The following is a 19,206-nucleotide window of genomic DNA, read 5'->3' as shown; positions in this document are numbered from 1 at the left end:
TGGAAGTGACCTTAAAAGATCACTGAGACCAAGACTGCTGCAATGAGCAGGGACATCTTCAACTACACCAGGTTGCTTAGAGCCCTATCCAGCCTGACACTGAACTGAGCCTTGAATGAGGTGCCATCTCTGACAGACTTTTCTTCCACTTTGTCAGTCTGTGTCAACATGCATGGGGACATGTACATAGTGCTGAGATAAGAGGAGGAGGAAAGTAAGAGTGAGAAACAGGGAACATCAAGGTTAAAGAAGGATGAGCTTGAGATGATCCATGACACATCGGCAGATATTCACACTGAGGCCTGTGCAGGGAACTATCACTGAAACAGTGGAGAACAATGGGGAGGAAGAAGCAGCAGAGAGATGTTATGGACTGACCATAAACCTCCAATTACTCGTGCTCATGTGCTGCTGGTGGGGAGGAGTCAGAAGTGAATCTGAGCTTGGGAACTGGGACAGGAAAGGCGATACTCCTTTTTGTTTCTCACTATACAAAAATCTGAATTGCTATCAATTAGTTTTCTTCATGTCAAGTCTGTTTTGCTTCTGACAGTGTCTCTGTTTTTATTTCAGTCCATAAATAAATTAGAAGTTAACATGTCTTTAAGTTTTACTAGGGAGTTTGTGAACACCAGTATTCTTTGATAAGAAATAACCTGTATCCGCAAGACTGCATGCTGGTCATTGGGACATTAATTTAATGTGCTCAGTGTTCAGTTTATCCTGTTTACAGGGGCCATTATAAGTGTGAGATCTTTGTGACTGAAGCAAAATGATGATGACAAAAAGAAGGGCAGGAATGACGAACAGGCCTTCTGAAAAAAAATTTTTGTTAGCTGAAGTTACCACAACAGATTTTAAAGCAACAAAGTAAAAATCCACAACATTATTCAAGTTATTCTTTCATCATTTATTTGAAATAACAATACTTTCCATGATATAGTTTATACATTAAGCAGTAGGGATTTGTCTTTATTTCACATTATCCAGTATAGAAGTGGCACATTCGAAGCAGCACATTAAACCTCTGATAGAGTCTGTACAGTTTAGATAAATAGAACTCTGGATAACTAAACTAACAGAACTTCTGCAACTGTTACCAAAAGAATGCCAAGAAGCTAGGCACGACACTGTACACACTAAGTGCAGGAAGGAGGAACACAAGAGAACCAACTAAACAGATGGGAAATGTTTCTGCATATACAGCCACTTGTCTTTAACTGCTCAACACAAAAAATAGCATGTTTTATTTTGTCCTCATTGAGGAGAGAGTATGCACAAATGATGTTCGAAGAACACATGGTTGACAGAAACAAAATGAAGTGACGGTCATGTTTGGTTGGTTACTGTATTCCTCAGTGAATGAGTTTACAAAGGATATCTGGTGCTTAAGCAGCAAGGTTTTCTGCCAAGACTTGACAAGAAACATTAAATAAATGCCAGTTTTATTCCCCATCTTGCCCATTTACTGGCATTTTGGTGAGCATGCTAAAAGTTCCTGAAGGGCAAATTCAGGTGGTTTGTGGTCCAACATTTTTACTACAGGAATCCCCATTTCATAGCATACAGTTTACCTCTGGATGGAAACAGGCCTTTTAACAATAATTAAGAATACAAAAATTAGCAGAGAGCAGCAGGACACACAGTGCAGTAGTTCACTTTCTGAGAAACCAGAGGGTCTACACATAAGCTCTCTCTGTGAAAACAGCCAGCCAGTTTGGTTGGAAGATACAGTTCTGGTTAGTCAATGTTAGACCTGTGTGAACTGTATCATTAGGAAGGGAAAGATGGAATGGTAAGAACTTTTCCTTCTTTTTATATAGAACTAAGACTGAAAAGTAATACAGTAGTGATAGGCATTATCTTCCCAAGACCACCTTCACTTTCTGCTATTTCACTATGAGTTACCTGTTTCGCTTGCCATCATCTTCCCAGTTTCATCTCACTAATGGCTCTGGTTACTACCAGGCCAGCATGGTCAATAAACTAATCCACGCTATGCTAGCTCAGAAGATACAACGCATCACCACCACATAGTATGACAACATGTAAACCAAAGACGCTCATTAGGAATTGATGACTCTAACCACTGCAGTTTGCACTTGTAAGGTGTAAGAAGCAGCATTTCGAAAGCAGTGGTACTGACACAACTATATGTGTCAGAGGTGGTGGATCAGCCATCCTAATTGGGTAATGGAACTAGAATATCAACATAATTGATGGGGAAGAAACCTGACTGGCCATGAAGCATCCCCTCATACCAGTTTTCATCAATCTGGTTAGTGAGGGTAATGATATCACCCTCTTTAAATCCCAGCTCCCCTTCGTTTTCTGGTTCAAAGTCATACAGAGCTCGGCAGCATGGCTGATCCATGTGAGCACCTATGGAGAAGAAACACAAAAAAACACTGTGCTTAAAAATCTCAACATTTTACCACTATGCCTATGACAGACTTTGCTGTTTCAGGTATCACTTAAATGCTGATGACAGTTCTTTGATAATCTGTTAAACTTCATTAGAAGACAACCATCAGTTTTGGTAACCTTCAGTTACTCTATGTTCCAGCTAGTAAATGTCTGAGAATCCAAAAAGAACTAAGCTACCATCAGGCCCACACCACAAAAGCCCTAATGTATTTTCAGCTTTACAGGCACAGAGACAATTTGTCTACTTACCTGAGATAAGTAGTGTAAGGGGTACCTTAAAACAACAGTGAAGATATAACTGTGCCTTTGCCCTTTATTTGAAAACTTCACTGATACAGGTAATACCACTGCATATGCTCGAAATCCTCTGAATTTTAATATGACATTTCCAAAGACCTTTTCTCATACAACACTTGATTGCAGGGCCAGCAGGATAGATTCAGAACAAATTTGAAATTGAGAGCTTTCTAATATGGTAGTTCATGAACATCTGACCATAAACTGTTTAAGATGGCTAATGGATATTATTATAAGTCATTAGTTAATGAGATATTCATACATTATACAAAATTAACAAATATCCTCCCTCCCCCTGAAGTCTCTATAGCTTCAAGCCTACCAAAAGCAAAATTGTTACTAGTTAAAATATTTAGCATTTAGTAGCACTAAGTTGTAAGAAATCATATCCCTACTTGACTTGCCACAGTAAAAGTTCATACACTTCCAGTGGTCTGAATGAAACAACACATGCCACTCCATCAAAATGACAATTCTACTTTTCCATGTATACTGGCTTCAAGATGAATAACTTTCAGATTCAAATTTTTTGCATATTCATTTCAAACACTCACTCTGGCTAGAAGGCCCATGCTTAAGCTATTTTAGGACAAAAATATTTCATTTCTATAGATCTCAACAGAGCAAGTTTTTCAAATACCAGATTTAATTTATTAAATTCTGTAATAAAACCTTACTTCTTTTCTTTACATATCACTCACAGTATATTTTGGTTTCTTTGTCAGGAAGACTATTGTGCTGACACCAACAAGCTATACAACATGTATTTGGTATCCTCATCGCTACCAGCTGAAATTTAGAAGAATTAGCAAATAAACTCTTTAAATGAACCACCCCCAAACATACATTCAAGAATTTTCAAAGAAGAAAGCATTTCTCTGAAACCAACAAGCACTTCAAAAAAAAACAAATAAAAAAAGCCCTATTGAAGAAAGTGCTAAATACTGCTCTCTGAAGAGAAAAATATGAATGCTGAAGAGACATAGGAACATCAGTCTGCACTGCCTTAGCACAGACAAGTGTTCATGTGGCTACAAAAAAGAGTGAACAATAAAATTACTGGTGGAATGAGGAGAGCTTCAGCATGCAAGACTCAAGCCACACTCATGAACAAGGAATCTCTATTGTATCCTTTTCCTTGATTGCATAGTGAGGAGATTGCTAGGTGTTCGCAAGATTGTGTAAGATAATTTCTAGTTGCAGGTGGCAAATGGAGAGACTGTTACTGTCTATATCTGGGAGAACATCAAATATTCACATCTGGATGTGATGAAAAGGAAGGAAATCCTGATTAAATACCTAGTGAAAAAAATCCAGTTTTGCAAGGTGGAATATGCTAGCAATTGTCACTGAGGTAAAGTTGAACAACTGACATGAGGGTCTGGATAGAGGACCACCCTCACCATAACATGGGATAACAGATCCTTACGGTATGAAACAAATAATAAGGCTTTCTTAGTAGGTATGTACATATATATATGAAAAAACAGTTATTAAATATATTAATTATGCACACTCATATAAATGCTTCATCTTGATTGTGCTGCTCCCAGCTGGACAAAGAAAACAGCTCAGATGGCTGAGTTTTTCTTTTCAGTGATTTTTACTTTCAGGCTCACTGTGTTGTAATACCTGGTTCTGAAAAGCAGGATAAGGTTATGGATGTCTGGTGGGCTTCAGGTTTCTGCATCTTCAGGTAAAACTTTCAGTTGTTATTTTGGTTTTCTAAATGGCTGTTTTGTAAACATCCGTATTACAAAGTAACCTTCTAGTACAAAGGACCTTTTCGACCCAAAGACACATTCAAAGCAGTGGATGGTCTGTTCCTGTTCTCCTGCCTGGAAATGTGAACACTTTACAAAGAAACAACAGTTCAAAGAGCTCTCTCCTATGCTATCCCCATTTTCATCTTCCCTCACAAGTAATCTCCAGAAGAAAGCATGCAACTTCTGCACTGATAGAAAACTTCAAACACAGATGGCTTTTCTGTTCACATTGTTACTGCCATTACCTGATGGTTTGGGTGTGGTGGCATGGGATATTCCTCCATTGTGCTGTGTATTGTCACCAGTTGTGAAATCCAGGCTCATGCGGGGTTTGGGCTGGTATTCTCGCCTGGGCTGAGATGATGCCTCTTTTATTCTACCAAAACATTAAATGTCAAGAGTTAGTATCTTGTTAGGAAATGAGACACAACAAACATCTTTATTCCATGGCTGAAGTTCTCATCAACCAATCATCCAGACTAAACAAGCTTTGTCATTTGGAGTAGTGTATTTTGTTTACAACAATAATTTAAATTACCAAAAAACAGCTGGTGTGAGGCTGCTAATTTTTCTTTCCTTCCAGAAACCTAGTATTTTGCCTGTCTTCCTTCTGTCTCACAATAACAAAGAGCTTCTATGGAGAAAAACTTGTTATGTGATTATCAATGCTTACAGAAGGGCTTTATAAACATCTCTGTCCCCACTTTAGCAAGATTTTTGCTTCTATCCCTGGCAAGCATTAACTATTCAGCTTGTTGGTGCCAACTCTTGTCATGTGGGGAGAAGACTCTGGGAATGTACTGACTTCAGTTGAAGGCTTGGTTAATTTGCAGTCTGGAATACCTGTTTCACAAAGGGACAAAACTCCAGTCTTCCTGACTATCAAAAACTTTATATATCATTCATTTCAACTTATTCTTTTAATTGAGATATCCAGAATTTCCAGGAAAGGGTACATTTTAGATTTCCATGTAAAATCCAGGCAATGGATGAACAGCTTACGTAGAACAACATATATTTCTAATACCACATATGGAAGAATACTTGAGTCAAGACCTCTAGATTTAAAAGACAAGTTGGTTTCTCTAACCTTTTCTAGATCTGCCCTAGACTTGCTGTTGATAGCACATTTTGATTTATCTATTGAAAAGACTTAACAGATTTTGATCCTAATAACAATATTATTAGTATCAGTCAGTCCCCAGACTGCTTTTCTTCTACATAAAAAAATAACCAAAGTCATAACCATACTAAAAACACAAATAATTGAAGCTGTCAAAATAAACTTAAATAAAAAGGTTTTGCTGTGTTTCACTCATTAACAAAATTTACATTTTCAAGCCAGTAAAACTTTGAAGAAAAATATATTTAAACAAGTTCTGTTACACTTAATACTTCCATGAAACAAACACCATCTTTTTCTGCTTATGAACTATAAAGCGACAGTTCCAGTGTCTTGCTAAAAACTACCCAAAAACCCAGCATTGGCCATGTTTTCTTAAGAAAAGAAACATCTCCATGGAAACCATTCCTTCTTCCCAGCCACTCTGTCATGATACTATATCATGAAAACTGCATCCACCTTCTGCTTGGTGAAATGGGAAGTTTAAAAGTAATAGCTTTTGCTGATCTTCCAGTTTTTATTAATTTTACTGCAAGTTTCCTAATGGTTGCCAAGATTCTAAAATCCCAGTTCCTGGAAACATGGTATTTAAAAGAAGTTTATATCTTCCATTAATGTTTAGAAGAAAAATGAAAATTCTTGCACTTACAGTTCCTGAAGAAAGTCTTGAAGTCTAATTTAAACAGCCCAGAGAAAATAGAATACAAGTGCATTTTTAAACTTTTCATGGTTTTTGCAATCTAACTCTTACTTTCTTTCATTCTTTGGTGAATATTTTACACAGGACAGTGTTGATAGTTAAAAGACATTGTCCATGCCAAACAACAGCATGAACAGGTTCCATTCCCGTCTTTTTTTTAAAAGTATCTACAAAATGAGCAATATCTGCTGTAGACATCACTGAGAGTGAATAGTAACAAATTTGTTCAACTTAAAAGTAAAGCATTATTTATTTTCTGTTCCATATAGTCAAAAAACAAACCCCAAAATCCAGGGGCCATGCGTTTCCTTTCCACCTGCGTATCACGAGCAGGAAAAAAGTAGTAGTTCAAATAGTGACAGCTCTACATCCCTGCCTCATCTCTGGCATGAGTATATCACAGAGCTCTAATTTGTGTCCAGTGGTGTGAACAAAGGATGATTTATCCAGCAGACTTTTTACAATTAGGGATGCATAGTAAGCTTATGCAAAATATGTATTTCAGCTGAACTATAATAGCAATCTGATACAAGATCCTTGAAAATCTAAAATTATTCAAAAGGGAAAAGGATGATCTCAATTGATACAGGAAGAGAAATCTATTGCAGAGAGAAGTAAGTTCACTTAATGGTATAATTTATGGACTACAAAACAACCCACCTGCTCCCGAGGATTTTTTAATACTTTTGTAAAGTGAATTGCAGCATTAATTTAGAAGTGCTGAAAATTCTTTTGTTAGCTGTTTAGACAGTACTTCTAACTATATCCTGAAACACTCAGCTGGGCAGCCTACCTACCAAAACAAGTGTTGCTCCGAATCGTAATGAAATTTTAAGACTTAGAACCGAATGAGGTTTTCAGAATGTATGCTCTGAGAAAATAAACACTGACAGACGCAGCAGTACCAGTAATTTGATCTACACTAATGACATCAGAAAACAGCAAAGAATCATGCATAATCATGTTCACACAGTATGTGAACATTATCTTGCCTTGGGAATTATTACTAAGAGTCTTCCAGAACCATATGGACTAAGGAAATATTTCCTGTATGTTAAATTTCCTTGAAGAAGGATGTATGTCTGCGAAGCTGATCAATCTCTTTTGATGAAAACAAAAATTCTAAACTAAAAATTATAAAACTCTATTAGAAAGATATTATTTCAATTCTAATGGCATATGCTGTTAGAGAAAAGCAGGGAAGAGGTAAACTCATTAAAGTCTTGTATCAAGTTTGATCTTATAATAAAACTGGAAAAAGGAGTATTTAAGACGGTGGCAAATAAGGACAGTCTCACTACCTGGCTTAGGAGGATCTTCAGGTAGACGAGAATGCAACAAGAAACCCTTTTTCAGAAGCAATTATTAATATCCTCTCAGAATGAGTATTTTGTGAATACATGCACAAACAGTAAGGAATCCAAAGTCATAAGTCTCATGGAATTCAATATTTATAAACACTTACTTCCAGTTAAATTACATTTAACAGCTTTACTGAGCTGAGGTGCTTTCCTGAACTCAGTCCTGACTGAGTCACACTCAGAAGTAGATGCATTTCCAAAACATATAAACCCCAGCTTGCAATTGCCCAGCTTGCAATGGCCCTTGCTTTCATAAACATACAAATACCAAACTTAGAAAGATAACAGTGCTGCATTCTACTTGCAGGTTTTCTGCCTCTGCAAAACTAACAAAAAATCTATTTCATAAACTTACAAAAAGTGCATTACCTATCTTCCAGCTTAGAAGTAACTCGCTGTAAGATTTGTGTGGCCTGCTTGTGGTACTCCAGCTGGGCTTGGACAAGAGCAGAAAGCTGACTCACTTGTTCAATCTGAGGATTGAGATTCGAACATCAGATGTTAGGTGAATATTAACAGCTAAGCAATAGCGAGTAAAGACCACTGTCCACTGCAAAGGCAGTTTTACTTATCTCTCTAAAAACTTGATTTGTGTTTGTAGTTAATAATAAATAGTTACATATCAGTCTTTATTCATTACCATGTCTGGTTATGACCTGATCTGGAATGGTAACAGCAACTCTTCTCTGCTGATCATCTCTCCATGGCTGATTTGCATGAACAGCAGCCTACAGACCTACCACATTCAGAAACATCATCATGGCTAGGCTTCGCAAACGAAGATTTGGGAGCACTATGAAAGTAAATGAGGCTGTAATGAGAGCATAATACACCTTCTCCCACCCTGCCTCTGAAGGGCATAAAACCATAGGGACTATGGTTATGCTTCTATTGTATTCTGGCCTGTGAAACAGATCAAAACAGGAAGATACTACATACACTTGGATGCAGAATATTTGTTGTGAAGGCAGATAGTGTTCTACTTTATGAGACAAAAACCATCCAAAACACTTGTGTGGGCAATGCAATTGCCAACAGTTTCCATAAAACACAAGGCTGCAATGGTGTAATGCAGGCCAGCACTGCCTGGCTGCATGGGGATGGATGTTACTACAAGGATTAGAACTACAAACCTTTAATACTTTTTTCATTTCAGCACATCTATATTTCACTTTTATGCAAATATTAATTTCTATATGCAAATATTTTCAGGTTTGTTATGGTTGCTCTACAGCAATCTGGTGACAGAATGCAGAATTGGATTAGGTGTGCATTTAAACTTAAAACAAATCCAATACTTTACATCAACAGAAATACTTACACTGACTTTCCTTTGACTATATATTCTGTTAAGACAGAATATATAAACAGCTGACATGTTTTTTCCTTCAAAAGAGATAAATGTTTCTTCTCACTTAATTTTACAATTTCAACATTATAAATAGAAGATTAGATAAACATAATAAATGCTCAATCCTAACCAGTCTATAAGCAAAACATATGCTGCAGAGTCAGATATAAACAGTCAGATTAACTTTGGTTTTCCTATTTACTATTGCATCTGATTACAGCAAAGACCATGGGATTGTAAGTTCATTTCTGATCTTTACCAATCCTCTCAGGAGCCCAAACAGTTGAGCAAAAGCCTTGGCTCAGACTCTATAACCATACCTAAGTAAAAGTTATGACTTACATTTATATAATTCTAAAAAGAAAGACATTTTGCTTTAGTAAGTAACACTCTGCAGGAAGCATAACAATGTTGTAGAGGATTTATATTTTTTAGCTCAGTTACCTATAAAATACCTAAAAAATTAGTCCTATATGAACATGCTGTACTTTACTACAGCTTCTGAGCCTCTGTGTCCAAAAAGGAGGAAAGTTCTTCTAATATCTTTCTAAGACTCTGGTCAAAGATTAACAGGGGTATCTCACATCCATCTCCAGAAGGTTGAACATGCTTGACTCAGCAATTTCTTTTGATTCATCAAATTTCTCCAGAGCCTGACGAAGCTCTTCATCAGGGAGCTTGCCCTGTCTCTTCTTCTTGTAATCAAAATCCAGGCGTCGACCCTCCATTTTCTTCAGGTGATGCTAAAAAACAAAAAATGCAAACACAAGTACAGAACAAAGGATGTTCCCCAACTCTCCTGATGCTGCACTGTAAGCAAGTGGTCCACACACACTTCCAAGCATGTGCTGTTTGCTGTATATCAGCCATTCTCCAGAGGCAAGAAACAGAATCATGAATTAGGTGGTTTTATGTATCATTTAAGAAGTGATGGTCTAAATGACTGACCAACACTAAAAAAAGTCCACACAGAATGGACAACTTCAATTTCCATCTGTATAAAAGCTATGCAGATTTTTAGCTTTTTAACTCCGATGCAGAATTTCCTAAATAATACATTTTTTCCCTAGATGTTTAGGAGAAAATCATTTTAAAAGCACAATTTATTATATTTTTGCCTGTGTAACAGCTCTCATAAACAAAGCGACACAGAAAATATTTTTATCATCTCTATCAGACCACCAAATTATCTGAAAGTTATCTTATATTAAAGATTTTCTAGATTATTAAGTGATGTAACATTCACATTAATCTGTTTAGCAGCTGCCATGTCAAGATGGCCAAAAGTTAATGCTACCAGTAAAAGCATGATTAGTTTAGGTGTTTACTGTCCCTCAGAAGAATCAATTTGTCATCTATTATGATATGCATAACTTTATCAACCTTGTAAACCATATCAAAGGACTCAAAACATCTTTCATCCACATATATTCAACAGTATGAAAGCCTTACTAAGGTCAGAATAGCAGCTACTACACATATAAGCATCTGCCATACACTACAGAATGGAATGTAAACACCTGTACACCTATGTACTGAAATGAGCTTTCAAATGGTAAGATTAGAATATTGTGTTCATGCCTGAATAACCTCAATGATGCCACTATCAAAAAACATTAGAATTTGGATCTTTCCCTTTCTAAACCACCAACTAGAGAGACAGAACTGAAAAGCAGAATTCAAGCCAGAAGAGACTAAAATCAGGTCATCTGCAAATCTGGATGCCCATTTTAAACTACACCAGTAATGCAAATTCTGAACATATACGCAGTCCACACATTTGGCATTGTTAAAATGCTGCATTGCGGGCAACACCTGTATTTCTCTTAGATCTTTGTCATGGAGATTCTGAAGTGGGTCAATGAAGTTTTGCTTCACTTCCATGTCTAAAGAGTCCTTGACCTCAGAAAGCTCCTTCATAGCTTCTCCCACATCAGCAAGTGCTGGTCCTGAAAGAAAAGATACACACTTTACCTCAAAATAACTTAGCCTTAAGTCACTGTAGAATGAAACTGAGTTATGGAAACTTCAGTTAGTATTCCATTTTAAGTCTTAAGTTTAGGGAAGAAACAGAAAACGATGCACTGTGTGAAAGGGCATTTTACAGTTCTGCAGCCACCAAGACTTCATGCCTTGTAATACAGCTGAATTTGAGGTTCCATGCTGTGTCAAGATAGTTTCCTCCGTATACGTACGTATGGCCAGTCTTCGCGAACGAAGATTTGGGAAAGGTCTTTACCCTTCGAGCCTGCGCAGTGGATTTTTTAGGTGAGACACAGTGTGCGCTGAGCTGAGCCCACCCTTTAATCCTGAGGTTCATCTGCCGGGGCCGAGCGAGCTTGGACGGTGGCAGTGAGGTCCTCAGGACGTAGGTTTGTTTAGAGTGACCTTCTCTTAGATGGATGGCCTTACAGGGCTGACGAGCTCCATCTGCCCGGGGGACTCCTCTGACCGGGAATCGAACCCGGGCCGTGGCGGTGAAAGCGCCGCATCCTAACCACTAGACCACCAGGGGGCCCATATCCCTCATTATTTGTTAATTCCTCACTCTACTGAAAAATGCTAGAATAGAATCATCTGTATTTGCTCCAGTGTTGCCATCACCAGATTACATTAAAAAATAGTTTTAATTCAAGTTTAGGTCTCCCCATTTCTATCAGTAAGGCTGGTAATAGTATCAAATGTAAAAATTCTTAATTTCAAAGATTTATTTTTTTTAATGAAAGTTTTATTTTATGAAACTATAGACTTCACAGTACTACTACACTTCAGAGGTCTACTACATAGACTACTGAAGTGTACGTGTCTCAAGCTCATAAACTTCAGTAACTTTAGTAGCCTTCTGAGATTTCCTCCAAGATTAACTTGAGGGCTACCACTCTGTTTTACTTCCTCTGCACAAAAACAAAAGCAAGAAGCTCAAACATACCCTCCTGGTTTGAGGTGTAGGTTGGAGGAAAAAAAATATCCACTTTCAAAGAATACAAAGAGTCTAAAAACAAAAAATGTGAGAAATCAGGAGGAGCTTTGTTTCTCAAGCAGGGGATGCCAGGAATGCACTGCAAAATGAGAGAGTCTGTCAGACTGGACAAGTGACAAGCAGCCATAATAGATGCTATTAGTTAAGAATGTGAAAATAATTGTCGTATTTATGCTACTGCCTGCTAGTGCAGTTATCAAGGAACATACAGCAATTTGTAGAAGTTGTGTTAGTTCCTGATCTTCCTTTTAAAAATGTGTTTGAAATTTAGCAAATGAGAGACAACCAATTAAAAAACCCTCAAACAGTAGTCTTTAGCACAAATCTACCTACATCTGCCAAGCTAACTAGTAAATCACATAAAACAAGTAAGAAAGTACTTTTTCTATTGCATATGTCTTTATGACAGGAAAACAATTTTATGAAGATTGAAATAGAAAATAGAACTTTCATAGTAGTATTTGAGGGTCCTATATGACCTATAGAGAAATGGAAACAGAGAAGCCAAAAAAAACACCACAGAAAGACAAAGTATACTGTTGTGAATGTCATCACTTCTGATTATAGGTCTACTGCTGAAGAACACAATGTTAAGAGCCAGTTTAACATTTGTAACTCAGTTGTAAACCTATTTGGGCTTGGAGGGAGGAGCAATTGACAGATAAGACGAGTATTCACTAGTGCCCTAAAATGTGGAATTTGGTCAGAAAAAAGGCCAAAGCCTATTAAAAATCTATTAGCTTTTATTCCTTGCCTGTTATTAAGAAAATAACAGTTAGTATAAGGATTCTGAGGACAAAAGGGTTTTATTGTGTCTATGCATTGACAATAATACAGTGTCTGTACATGCACATCTTCCATTCCAGTACAACTACCTATGACAGAGGGTTAACCTATATGGATATGGGTCCGAATGGAAACAATCCGACTTTCATTCATGTGAAAAATTTCTCTAGTCCAAATCTGCAAAAGGTACTTAAACAGGCCTTGACCAACCTTAAAGGAACAGTTTGATGAAGCAGAATTCTAATGATTCTTGCAGAAGTTCATCCTCTATTAGAGCGCAGACCCTTAATAATGAAAGTTATATGAAATTTTACTATCATGTTTATTGCACTATAAGGGAAAAGGAAGTAAACAAGTTACCAAAGTTGCATTCTTCGCCAAGTTCTCGGCCAAATTTCAGCATTGCATCTGCCAGCAAGGCTTCTGCCTGAGGGTAGCCTGGTCCCTTCTCCTGTCCTCGAATTTTTGACATAGTGTTGATCATGCTGAGTTTAGCTCTGGAAGCTGAAGAAGGCAAGTGACAATATCACAAACATGCAGTTGTTTGCTTACACAGCCGTGAATGCACTCCTGTGTTTAAACTTATCTGAGCTACCTAAAATGTATTTGAAAGACATTTTCTAAGTTTAGGACTAAGCCCTTGGAATGAAGGAATGAAATATTGCTAATCACTGCCATTTTGTTTTTGCTGGTAGGATAGAGAGGAGTCTCTGTTCAGCACCTGAAGTCAAAGCTTCCCTTGAAACTACTTGGACAGAAGTAGGCCTAGAAACACTTCCATGACAGCATGTCTGACACATGACAGGCAAGAAAATCTGTAAGATATCTCCAGATTCTTAATCTTAAAATCCCTAGGTAGCTGATGAGATAGAGATTGAGACAGCCTTGCTCTCAAGAAGAGGTTCAGACTAGGTACACTCAACATTAAACTGTGGTGCCCCCCATTTTTAAATGTTTGGAAGATTTTCTGTCGTAGAACATTAAATAAAATCTATGTCCCCAAACATGATGTCCAACAACCTTTGAAACCCTTTTTGCTTTTTATGGAGGTTTGGGGAAACTCTTACTTCAATATGGCTTTCAACTGCAGATCAGAAGAAAGGACACAATTATCATAATTGATGAAAACAAAGACAGTGCACACAAAAGAACTGATTTGTTTGATGATGTGCTTTAGTGAATTTTTGCAATTACAGAATCTGAAAGGCCTGCAGAGAGTGAATTAATTAACACTACTTAAGTTCAAATTTTGCCAGCTAAATCCCATTGCCAGCAAGCTAACTCAGAGGATGTTTCTTAACTACATTATTGTCTGTGCTAGAGGAGGGCAGCTATGAATGCCTCTACCTTTCCACTTGCAAAGGCCTGACTTTGTTAGGTGCTCTTGAGAGTTAGTATTTCTGTTTACAAAACATTAGTAGCTCACACTGTTGTGTGCCGATTTCATTGGACAAAACTGAACCTTGCACACATTTCTGCAACAAAACAAAACACTAGAACTGGAATCAATAAATGTTCTTCTTTCAATTTATTGTTAAAAGTGCACATCAAGAGATAGCTCTTGTTGTATGTTTCACTTTGCCGCTTATAAATGTATGCACAGATACAGACATGGAAATAGACACAGGAAAATCAGACAAGTCTCATAGGACTTATTTTGTCTGAGAAGCAGCTATGAAAGGAAAATATATTTTTAACATATAGTAATTATGGGTTTTTTTAGTTTTTTCACTACCCTTGACTGCCATCAGATCATGTTTTTCAACATGTGAATTTTCTGACACCTTCTCTTTCTACCCACTAAAAAACTACAGTCAGCAGACTTGCTGACTGTTCAGTATATCATTTTAATGAAGTGTCTGGCCTTTAAAAATGGCATTGAAATGATGGTGGCAAAGAGAAAATACAGAAGCACAAATGAAACTAATGCACAAACAAAATTAGTCAGGGGAATGAGGCAGCAAGCTGAAAAAAGCAGGAACAAATGGGAGTATTTTCAGAAATAAAAGAAAAAATGTGAGAGGGAATATAAAAAGATGAAGTGGCTATATTCTGGACAGCAAGGTAATAGTAGAAGGCAAAACGTATGGAAAAGAATGAAAGAGATGAAAGGATAATAAGGGAAGGACAAGAAACATATCCTAAAGAGAAGAAATATAAGCATGAAAAATGTATGTTTGAATGATTTATCTAATAATTTAATCATGATTACATTAAAATAATAATTTAGTAGGAATTTAGAATACATCTGCCAGTGGTCTCATTCCACTTTTTTCTTCTAAAGTTGGTTCCAGTAACTTCCACAGGAGCAAAAGTAAGTTTGTCCTCAGCCAATTTCAAAATCCCACCCTGACATTTTCAGTTCTATTGTTTTATTGTGCTAGTGCCATGTGCTTTCTTCTCTAAGTTATATTTCAACCTGAGCGAGGACAGGCAAAGATGTACAAAGCATCACATGCAAGTGATCTGAATGGTTGATTATTTTCCCAGTTGCACTCCCTCTCCTTTACATTTACTTTCATGGTGTCACTAATGATTTACCTTAATATTAAGTATTAGCAGAACCACAGTGAATCATAAGAATGCTGCCAAAATCTTTTGAAAGAAACTTAAACAGAGAATTCAATCACTCATTCTTTGTACTTTCAATCTTGTTCATCCTGCATATCTTCTTCTTGAAATATGGTCACGTACATCTGCATGGAAAGCCTTTAAGTCTTCATCACGTTCAACTTCAGTAACCTTCAGGTTTCCTTCAGCTTTTTTTTTCATAACTGGGGAATCACAAAGCTATCTTTTTCATTTGCACTAATCTCAGCCCAACATCTCTTTCAATAGCTTTCACCTTTGTCTTTAATATCCTTTTCCTTCTCCATTCCAGCATTAATTAACTGTTTTATGAAGTTAGAACACGATGCATACTTCTTTTGTTGATATTTCAAAACACCATGAAACCAGTTGATCTCTAGAACCACAGTCCTATGTTATCCATGCCTATTCGTGTTTTCAGGGCACATCTTCCTTTTCAAGGAATGTGTGCTACATCCCAATCTCTCTTCTCCCTGTCAAACACAAGTAAACTTCTAATCTTCTGTTAAATACTGCTGTTAAAGGATTTGTTTGATGAAATGAATAACATGATTTCATTTTCTATGTGTGAAAGTAAATCTTCCTCCTGCCTATTATGATTTTAATTTTCTGATTCTACTTGCATGTGCCACAAGCAGACGAAGGGATATGTAGCTGGACTATGGAAAGTGTTCTTTCCTGCAGCACTGCGAATCTACATCAGCCTGAAGTGCCTGGATTCATACACTTAGCTACTTCCAGAAATTTTGCTGCCTGCTTTTGATGGGAGCCTGTTTCGTGATTCACAGCAATCCTAACCACTCAGATGTGTCAGGAAGGCAGTCAGAGAAGCACCAAACAGCCAAAGCTTATTACTCAGTCTACACAGTGTTGCAGAACAGCAGCTTGACAGTAGTTCACAATTTTATCACTAGGTCCATAATGTTTGTCAGTCCTGTTGTTTTTCCTGCAGAATACTTGTTGACAATAAGCAGTGAAGCTGTGGATTCGTGTCATAAACAGAATTTCATATGTTGACATAGAAACCATTCTAGTCATCATTATTTTCTCTCTAGCACTTCTTGAACTTGTAAACGCTATTCATCCCTCTCTTTTTTTTTTCCAATTCACTGTCAGTGTCACTGAGTTATTATTACCCTTTTTTTCTGTAATCTAAGATAAAAATATCACCAATTAATCTATACCAGCAATAGTCCTTCAGCATACCACACTGGAGCTGAAATATTTCACACCAGTTCAAGTTTGTTTCCAGCTATTAGGAATATATATTCCTTAGTGTGAATGAGTGAATTTGGTCTGTACTTCCATGACACTCTAAGATACTTATGGTAGCTAGAGGGCCTAATTTTACCTTCACCTTGATTTTGCACAAGCTAACTCCATTGCCCATCAGTGATACTCGCATTGACTTACAGTAGTTCCTAGATTGCTATAGAAATCTTCATATTCTTCAATTTAATAGTTTACTTATTTATTACAGGTCCAGATCACCCCTCCTTGTGAGGATCTTTGGTGAAAGAGGAACATGTAGCTCTCCATCAGCCCTATCACAAACCCATTCTTTCATTTCCCCACAGAAAACACTCATTGATTTCTATTTTGAAGGTTCAATTTAGTCATCTCTGACTATACCCATTTCTCTCCTTTTCACCAGTATGGCATCAACAACTCTGTTGCACCCTCCCTTTTCTACTAACTCTAATAAGGGAAATCACCAGAGGACCAGATGAAAAGTGCTATCTCTTCCTGTGCCATGGAGGAAGTTGCTTCAGAACTTTGCCTTTATTTCATGGTCTGCAAGGACTGCCTGGTCCTTTACCTTGACATGGTGAATGACTGAGACAGTAAGAGATGCCTCACGCAGTCTTACTGTGTCTCTCCTGATCCCCACCTGTGGGCTGATTGGCCTCCTCTGTGCCCATACCCATGACACAGAAGTCTGTACTCATCTCTGTTATTTCACAATAACTTCACCAATCTTGTGTTAACCTTAATTGCATCAGCGAGGACTGGTGAGATTTTACACTGTCAGAATTTTGTACTGGTGAGAAAGAGTACTTTCAAAAAGTGCTGCAAGTACTGTAAGACTGTTACCTGGATTGGGCTGAAGATACTCTATTGTTTTTGCCATTATTTCCACAACTGCCCTGCTGGTAACATCCACTTTCTGAAGGAGAGAGTGTTAAACAAAAAGAAACATGAAAAGTTAGACAAAAGGAAGATATTTTTCTCTCTTTTTATTCTTATAAATTCTTTTAATTCTTCTTATAATTTATTTTTATGTCCCTGAGAACAGCTTGGTATGAGAATGATGATAATCCCTAAAAAACTACTAAAGCATGAGTACACCATTTCAGTTTCTAGCAGATCCGTTCTCGAAGCCATTAGTACAGAGTATCTCAGGGTGTGTTAGAAATTTGATACAACTCACTGTACAGTGCTGATTCTTTACATCACCCTGGGAACCATCCACAATAGGGAAAAGTTTTTGATAGAACAGTCACTGGCAACTTTTTCGGGAACTGGCCATCTTTGATCCCCTAATAACTGGCAAAATGAGAGGAAAGCAGAAGTCAGTCAACTATGGTTGGAGAGCAAGGTCTGGTAAAACTGTGATGGAGAAGACTAGGTATTCATTCAGTTTTCAGTTTCAAGAAACCTATCAGCATGGATGCACTGACCGTTTATTGTCCCTTGGCTGACTCCCGTAGTTAGGATTTTGAAATACTTAGAACCAAATAGCATTACTTTCTTCTACTTTCTTCTGTAGTAAGAATTCTTGCTTTCTTACGAAGCACTTCCTATCTGCTTTCTAAAGTGAATGTAGCAAAGTGTGCAACTACTCTCCCTCTCAGAATCAGGTCTCAGAATAAAAATGCTGCTTTGGCAGATTGGGGAATCCCCGTAACCTGTTGTGTAGTCTGTATTTATAAGGACACATTGCATTTCTCTGCAGGGTAGCTTGTGTCCCACAGAGAGAACTCCTTCACCATAATGGCAAGTTCCTATTTTAAAAAAAGAACACCTAAGGTAGGTTGGTTGCACCACACTGTGACTGACGTCTTTCCTGTTTCCTGTTGCCACTGCCATCTGCCAGGTCTTGCTCTATGCTTTACACAAAGAAGCAGGACAGGTCTGCCAGACCTACGTGAATAAGTAGCTGAACTGCCTGGTAGGGAACCCAGAAATGGCTAGAAGGCTGCAGAGGAGAGCGAGGGTGAGGGAACAGAAGGCTAGGAATGGGCAGAAGGATCATGTCCACTGCCTGCAGGAAAGCTGGCGACGGACAGAGGGCCAGGTGGGGAGTGTGGAGGCAACTGATGAATTTATCCTGTTCCCTTCTCACGTCTCGGTGCTCCTATCTCCTGGGCTGCCAACCCATGCCACCCACAAGCTTTATGTGGGACTCATCCCGGCAATGTCCTCTTTTCCACTCTAAACTTTACACCAGTTTTCTGAATCTTCATTAACATCTTCCAGTGGGAGTGCCTATACTTGCAGCATATACAAAGGGAAGCTGAGTGGGAGGGGGGAAACCAACTCGGTACTTTCTCTGTAAGAAGTACAAAGGATATGCCCTTCTCCTTTATTTCCCATCCAAGGTTTTTTCCTGACCTCACTATACAAATGTACAGATAAACAGCTGCTCTCTTAATCAGTTTTATATCAGATACATACCCTATAAATCACCTAGCACTAGCTTGTGTTACAAGATTTGATAGTACCTTTCAAAGTTGAAGCCAGAAAAAAACCTGCCCCTACTAATTCTTTCCGATGAAATATTATCACCGCCCCATACAGTTCTGAGTTTTTTTATTTTTGTTTC

At 37.7% G+C, this 19,206-nt stretch overlaps 1 protein-coding gene across 1 annotated transcript in view; it reads right to left on the bottom strand.

The window, feature by feature from the left end:
• Positions 1-889: 889 nt before the first annotated feature.
• The window catches only part of SH3GL2 (SH3 domain containing GRB2 like 2, endophilin A1), a 98,937-nt gene continuing 80,620 nt past the window's right edge, over positions 890-19,206 (bottom strand). Inside the window, exons 3-9 of the mRNA XM_032676094.1 lie at positions 17,475-17,547; positions 13,152-13,295; positions 10,841-10,974; positions 9,610-9,768; positions 8,044-8,147; positions 4,736-4,866; positions 890-2,382 (exon numbers count right to left, since the gene is read on the bottom strand). Coding sequence (XP_032531985.1) covers positions 2,183-2,382; positions 4,736-4,866; positions 8,044-8,147; positions 9,610-9,768; positions 10,841-10,974; positions 13,152-13,295; positions 17,475-17,547 — 945 coding nt within the window. The 3' untranslated portion in view covers positions 890-2,182. The remainder of the gene's footprint in view (positions 2,383-4,735; positions 4,867-8,043; positions 8,148-9,609; positions 9,769-10,840; positions 10,975-13,151; positions 13,296-17,474; positions 17,548-19,206) is intronic.

The sequence above is a fragment of the Chiroxiphia lanceolata genome, chromosome Z (genome assembly GCF_009829145.1).
Source record: "Chiroxiphia lanceolata isolate bChiLan1 chromosome Z, bChiLan1.pri, whole genome shotgun sequence".
In the NCBI taxonomy this organism is placed as follows: Eukaryota; Metazoa; Chordata; class Aves; order Passeriformes; family Pipridae; genus Chiroxiphia; species Chiroxiphia lanceolata.
The sequence above is the reverse complement of the archived record's forward strand: the minus strand, read 5'-3'. Positions and strand labels throughout refer to the sequence as shown.